The sequence below is a fragment of the Trachymyrmex septentrionalis genome, unplaced genomic scaffold (assembly GCF_001594115.1).
Source record: "Trachymyrmex septentrionalis isolate Tsep2-gDNA-1 unplaced genomic scaffold, Tsep1.0 scaffold134, whole genome shotgun sequence".
NCBI lineage: Eukaryota > Metazoa > Arthropoda > Insecta > Hymenoptera > Formicidae > Trachymyrmex > Trachymyrmex septentrionalis.
The window spans coordinates 156,299-162,151 of NW_017304482.1; the positions used below are offsets into that span (position 1 = coordinate 156,299).

General features: G+C 31.7%; 1 protein-coding gene across 1 annotated transcript; it reads right to left on the reverse strand.

Annotated features, from left to right (window-relative positions):
• Positions 1–61: 61 nt before the first annotated feature.
• LOC108757197 (signal peptidase complex catalytic subunit SEC11A) lies at positions 62–2,886 on the reverse strand. Its single transcript, XM_018501612.1, has 4 exons — positions 2,839–2,886; positions 2,643–2,752; positions 1,927–2,076; positions 62–1,843 (listed from the first exon to the last, which is right to left on the reverse strand). Exons 1-4 carry the CDS (start codon positions 2,884–2,886, stop codon positions 1,609–1,611), a joined length of 543 nt encoding a protein of 180 aa, XP_018357114.1. The 3' UTR covers positions 62–1,608.
• Between the last annotated feature and the right edge of the window lie 2,967 nt (positions 2,887–5,853).

Genomic DNA, 5,853 nt, shown 5'->3' on the forward strand with positions numbered 1-5,853 from the left:
ATGGTGATAATTTTCTGCTCCACTAAGGAGCAATTAACAAATTGTGATATCACATTAATATATGTATGTGATAACTTATGAACTTTGATAACAGAAGTTTATTTGATATAAAAACATATGTTCCATGATAAATTGCATGTAATGTGTTTTAATTTAATTTTATCGTCCATTCTAACTACTTACTGATAGAATTGAGGAAATAAAACTTATAAAAGATCAAAATGCACAACTTATTGTAAATTAATTATAAACTAAGGGATTTACAGTACCGCATTGTACCCAAATATTACAAATTTATTCCATATCTGAAATAAAAGTAATTATACAGCGTGCCACATTAAGAATTACAACAAAATTTATTTCTTTCGGGTTTTACATATAATACGCTGCCGCTCTTTTCAAGTGAAAGCAGAGAAAAATAAACAATGATTTCTCTAACGTATATAAATGCTACAGTGCGCCACAAAGATTATCTTGTCACAAACAGTGGCGTCACTTTTATAAATTATTACCTGAGAAACAAAAATGAGAACTTCTAAAAAATTGTCTAGTTCTTTTTAACTTTACTTATGTCTTTTAGACATTGCAATATTAGTGCCATTTTGATCGATTCCGATTAATTTTAATCGACGATTAGTCCATTAGAATTGACCAATTGCATTTATTAACCTTTAGAATGCCAGAAAAGTCACTTTTGTGGCTCTTGAGTTTGGATTAAAACACCATTACTTTTAGTAATTATAAAACAAGAAAAAAAAATAAAAAATTAAAAAATTAAATAAAAAGGAAAATAAAAAAGAAGCCTCAAACTTTTTACGACTACGTCGTTAGCTGTGGGTAATAGGAAAGTTCTGAATCTATACGTTTATATTCATTTATGTTGTTATTGCGCTTAGGGCTCAAAATTTTATAAATTTATGCTCAGAATTGGAATCAGCGATAACAAAAAACCCCCAAAATACACTATTTTTGAGAAAATAAACATTTTTTATATTTAATTTATGTTCCTTACCGGAAAAGCCACTTTTAGCTTTGAATAAATCTTGAAATTTTTCGCCATGTGTATGTTACTTATAAAGAAAAATTTTTGAAAAAAAAAAGAATCACTATTTTAATGAAAAAATGCCGGCAGTCTAAAGGTTAACGACAGATTAAAGTTAATTGGAGTTGTTCGAAATGGCCTTTATAGCTAATGCCTTTAGTAATTGCCATTTTAATCTAGCACGCGCGCATCTCAATACTCTGAAAAACAAAAATTATCATCTCTTATTATTTTTTATTATTTTTTAGAGTATTCACCACGAAATATCGAATCTTGATGTAAAAATCAAGATAAAATATTTAATATAAATTTACACGTAATAATTCCAGCAAAAATATTTAATTTGAGATTATCGATTCAAATATGCAAATATATTTACATACAAGAAAATGCACTTTGGCCTGAACATTTTAGTATTCTTCATTAATAGTACAAGATCAGCAATGTATGCACTAAATTATTATGTTGTGCAGTTTGGTATGTGTGTCCTTATTTTTAGTAAATTACGCATTTACTCAGAAACGATCAGATTATCGCAATATAATGTTTGAACTTATCGAACAATTTTATTCTCTATGTACCAAAACGTACAGTCCAAGACATGCTAATACTGCATACTTAAATTTAGGATATTCATTCATGTATATAGTGACCATGCCAACATATGGTAGGAAGCCTCTCGCTCGGCCAACCACATCCTTATGCGTCAACCAGAGCTGACCAGGTGCATACAAACCTCGATCATCTACAGAATTGTTGTCACCTTTCGTAAGAAACTTGACCGTATTATTTTGGTCACCCCTAGAATTTTTATGCATACATTTTAAAATCGTTCTTTATATTTGATATTGTATGTTAACAAGATGGGTCATAAGAGTCCTTACTTCTCATGAAGTTTAAGTACTCTGTGTACAATAGGTATGTCTCTGCCTTCGACTTTGAAAACAACGATCTCTCCTACTCTCACTGGTTCGTCTTGATAATTGGTAAGGAAGAGCAAATCACCTCTGTGAAACGCAGGCTCCATACTGCCACTGTAAAAGGAATTGAATAACATTCAATATACTGGAACCAAAAAGAATGGACTGCTCGATTGTATCTAAGTCGTATGGTCGACAAAAATGAGAGAGAGGGACTGTGAAAGACGAACAATCTTTATTTCTTTCCACTCAACGATATAACGAAAGAGAATGAAAGGGAGATTGGTCGTCTTCCACGGTCCCTCTTTCTCATTTTTGTCGACCATATTACTTAGATACGCTCGAACAGTCCATTCTCTATGTCTTCGACTGGAACAAACATTAAATCAGTATCAGCCTATTAAATATTATTGACCAATATTTCCCTTGTATGACTGAATTATGTACTAATAACATGCAATATTACAATACAAATCTCCAATCATCAAGTCTATTATAGCTTAATGTATTTTGTACATATGCAAATAACAAAAAACTTTTTTAAATGCAAAAAAATGTAGTACATGTCGTGATTCATGAAAACAGGTAGTATTGATTTCAACTTGACAAATTTAGCAATAATGGCTAATTAAAAATTAATAAAAAACGGAGTTAGATAGGTGGAGTTAGGTTAGGTATACCTCAATACAACCACGATAGGACTCTCGCTGCCGGTGACGACCATCAGACCCTTCCATATCATCAACGCTGATGAGACTATCATGCCAAAGCTCAGCAGTTGATATAAAAACTAAAAATCAGAATATTCTTACATAGCCACCATATGTGACCACCAGCTCACAACGGTAACAATCGTCGTCGTGAAGGATGATTTACCTGGCGCTTGTTCATACGTCGTACATCGTCAAATATCGATTGCAACATGATGAAAGTTGGGCGTGCGGTAGTCTACAGTAATCAAGAATAATATCCAGGACTGTTAATTCGAACACAACCGGCTACTTGTGTCCAACTATCCCGCCATCAACACCGTACAGTACACGATCACGACTATCACCTGCTGCACGGTCTGCACTGTGCACACAGCCACCACGTCACATCACGTAAAACAGAGGAACAGGGAATTGAGGAGGAACGACGAATCGATAGTGTTATAAGTCTGTTCTTTACAACTGGACTTCTTTCACAATTTTTCCTCCTTTTCTCTTCAACATGAAGAAAAAAAGAGAAGCTATGAACGATGCCAAGAAATTGAGCTAAAAAAGCGTAATACGTGGCATAGCCTATTTTTAATGTTAATTAGGCAGAAATTAAAACAAGACAGAATATCGCATAGGAATACAGCATTGAATATCATTCAACACAGTTCTAGCAGTAGCACTGGGTCACAGTATAACTATGTGTTATACTGTGATAAAATGCCTTCCAACAAACGACTCAGTACAACAGTGATCATCTCATTCTTGTTTAACATTGGCGAATAAAAAGGGGTACGTTCTGATATTCACTGTCAATGCTGAACTATACAGTATACGTTACATGCGCTATAGATTTTCAGCACTGGCAGTGAACGTAGGAACGTATAAGAAAGTAAATGCATCACATCACGTATTATGTGTGTCTCTTGTTGGAAGGCAACATTGATGATGATATGTAACGCGCTTCTCAAAAATGCACAGATAGAGAAAATTCCCAAGCAGAACAACAATGCGATATAACGTCAAAATGACATTAGAATGAATCGGAAATGATAGAAAAATGATTTTTAATGATTATTTTAGAGTCATTTTGGCAGCATAATGACTCTTGTTCTGCTTGGGAAGCCCTTATTATGAAATAGGCGCCTAATATGAGATATTGGGGTGATTGTTTGAGAGCATCATAAAAATTAATTCTCTAATTTAAGTGAAAACTTTTTTATTATAATTTTATCGCGCGCTTGTGTGTGTGTGTGTGTGTGTGTGTGTGTGTGTGTGTGTGTGTGTGAGTGAGTGGATGGGTGTGTATGGGTGTGTGCATTTTAGAATATAATATGGACCAGTTTATAATAATATTTTAGCAATAAAACTGGATTAATTAATATTAGAGGAAAACCCCCTATTATGAGATAAGCGCCTAATATAAGATATCGACGTTTCTGTTAAACTAATAAACGCTATGTATTCCCCACCAAACGAGAATGGATTGAAATGAATTGAAATGGATTCAGATTTTCAGAAATATTTGTTCACGAATGTTAAAATGAATGCTTTTCAATCCTGAATGCATTTTTATTCATTTATAGGAATTGCATGGAGCATATCTCTATGCCTTTCAATCTAAAAATAATAGTTTTTTCTGTGCACTATGAATACTGTCCAATCCAAAATTTTGAATAGGAAATGCAGTTTTTCAATCCAATTGCATTCAATTGAATGTAATTGAATCCAATTGAGTCCAATTGGATTCGTGTAATTAAATCAAAAAAAAATATTTGCTATTTAAAATACGCATTCGGATAGAAAAAAATTTCAATCTATTTTAATCCATTCTCGTTTACTGAGTGATTCCACCATGAATTTATTGCTCTTGGATTGAAAACTATTTAGTAGAAAATTCATTATTAGATCATGTCTGTAATCATTGTAAAACAAGATTTTAGAATTTGGATGTTTTCAAGTTTCATTGAGATGAATCTTTAAACCTTGTTTATTATTTAATAAATATTAATAAATATTTGGCAAGACATTCTTTATGTAGTGATAGAGTATGGTACTAAAAAAATACAGGATATGTTGAACTGTTTAATTATAGAAGTTAGATTTGATGATCATAAAAACCTGTAGGCGTGGAAATCGTAATATGAAATACGCAGGGTATTTCTAATATGAAATAACCCATGCTCCTATGTTATAGTGAAAATCGTTGTTAAAGTATAAATGTTATTGGATATTAATAAAAAAGACAATCGGAATGAACGTCGAGTGCCTATTTCTGCGATGCTTGATTCCAACTATCTGAAGACGATCCTTCTGGGTATAATCTATCGTATGCAATTATTTTTCGCGCACGCTGGCTGTGTTTGTTTGTATTTTAGAAACATTATTTTACAACATTACATAAAGTGTTTTAATTGCGATACTGATATACTTTGCGTTTACTATCGATTTCTCGGGATATCTCATATTAGGAGCACAATTTTTTGACTTTGCAATTTGCTCACTTTTTACATTTCTTTAATTGCAAAAAAAATGGAATTTGAATTAAATTTTATATAACGTTATCTTAAAGGTTATTAAATTCTCTTCAAAATGATCTATTATTTTTTCAATTCTACTTATGGACTTCTAGTATTTACCTAAAATGAACTCGGTATCTCATATAATGGAGCCTTTCTTCTAAAGCTGATTAATAATTTGAATTCATTTGAATCCATCTGAATTCATAAAAAATGAATCTATTTGAATCCATTCGAATACACTTAAATCTATGAAAAGAATTTGTACTATTTTTATATAGAAAATGATTCAATTTTACCATGCAATTACCGTTCAATTCTTTTGTATATTCCATATATATGGATTAAGAATTTGGATTTAAATGGATTAAAAATTTTTAATCTTTTTTCGGATACTGGGAGGGACCTTTTCTCTATAAGTCAGTTTTTTTAATTTATTAATCTCATTATGCGCAAATGCAGCTTCTAAGATCAATTTAGCCTGCACAACTTGTATATAATTGCAATAATATATGCACAAAGAATCAAAATTATTCCATTGCATTTTATGTGTGTTCTTATGATAGAAATTAGGAATGATCGGTTATCTGAAAAATATCTGGTATCCTGCGCTGAATAATACTCTATACTGAATATTCGACTGGATATTTATGTATATATGTATATATATATAT

Coding starts and splice junctions, on each gene's coding strand:
- LOC108757197 (XM_018501612.1), bottom strand. CDS start 2,886: ATGTTGCAATCGATATTTGACGATGTACGACGTATGAACAAGCGCCAG. Junction 2,753..2,838: donor GACGTATGAACAAGCGCCAG/GTAAATCATCCT, acceptor TCTGATTTTTAG/TTTTTATATCAACTGCTGAG. Junction 1,844..1,926: donor GTACTTAAACTTCATGAGAA/GTAAGGACTCTT, acceptor TAAAAATTCTAG/GGGTGACCAAAATAATACGG.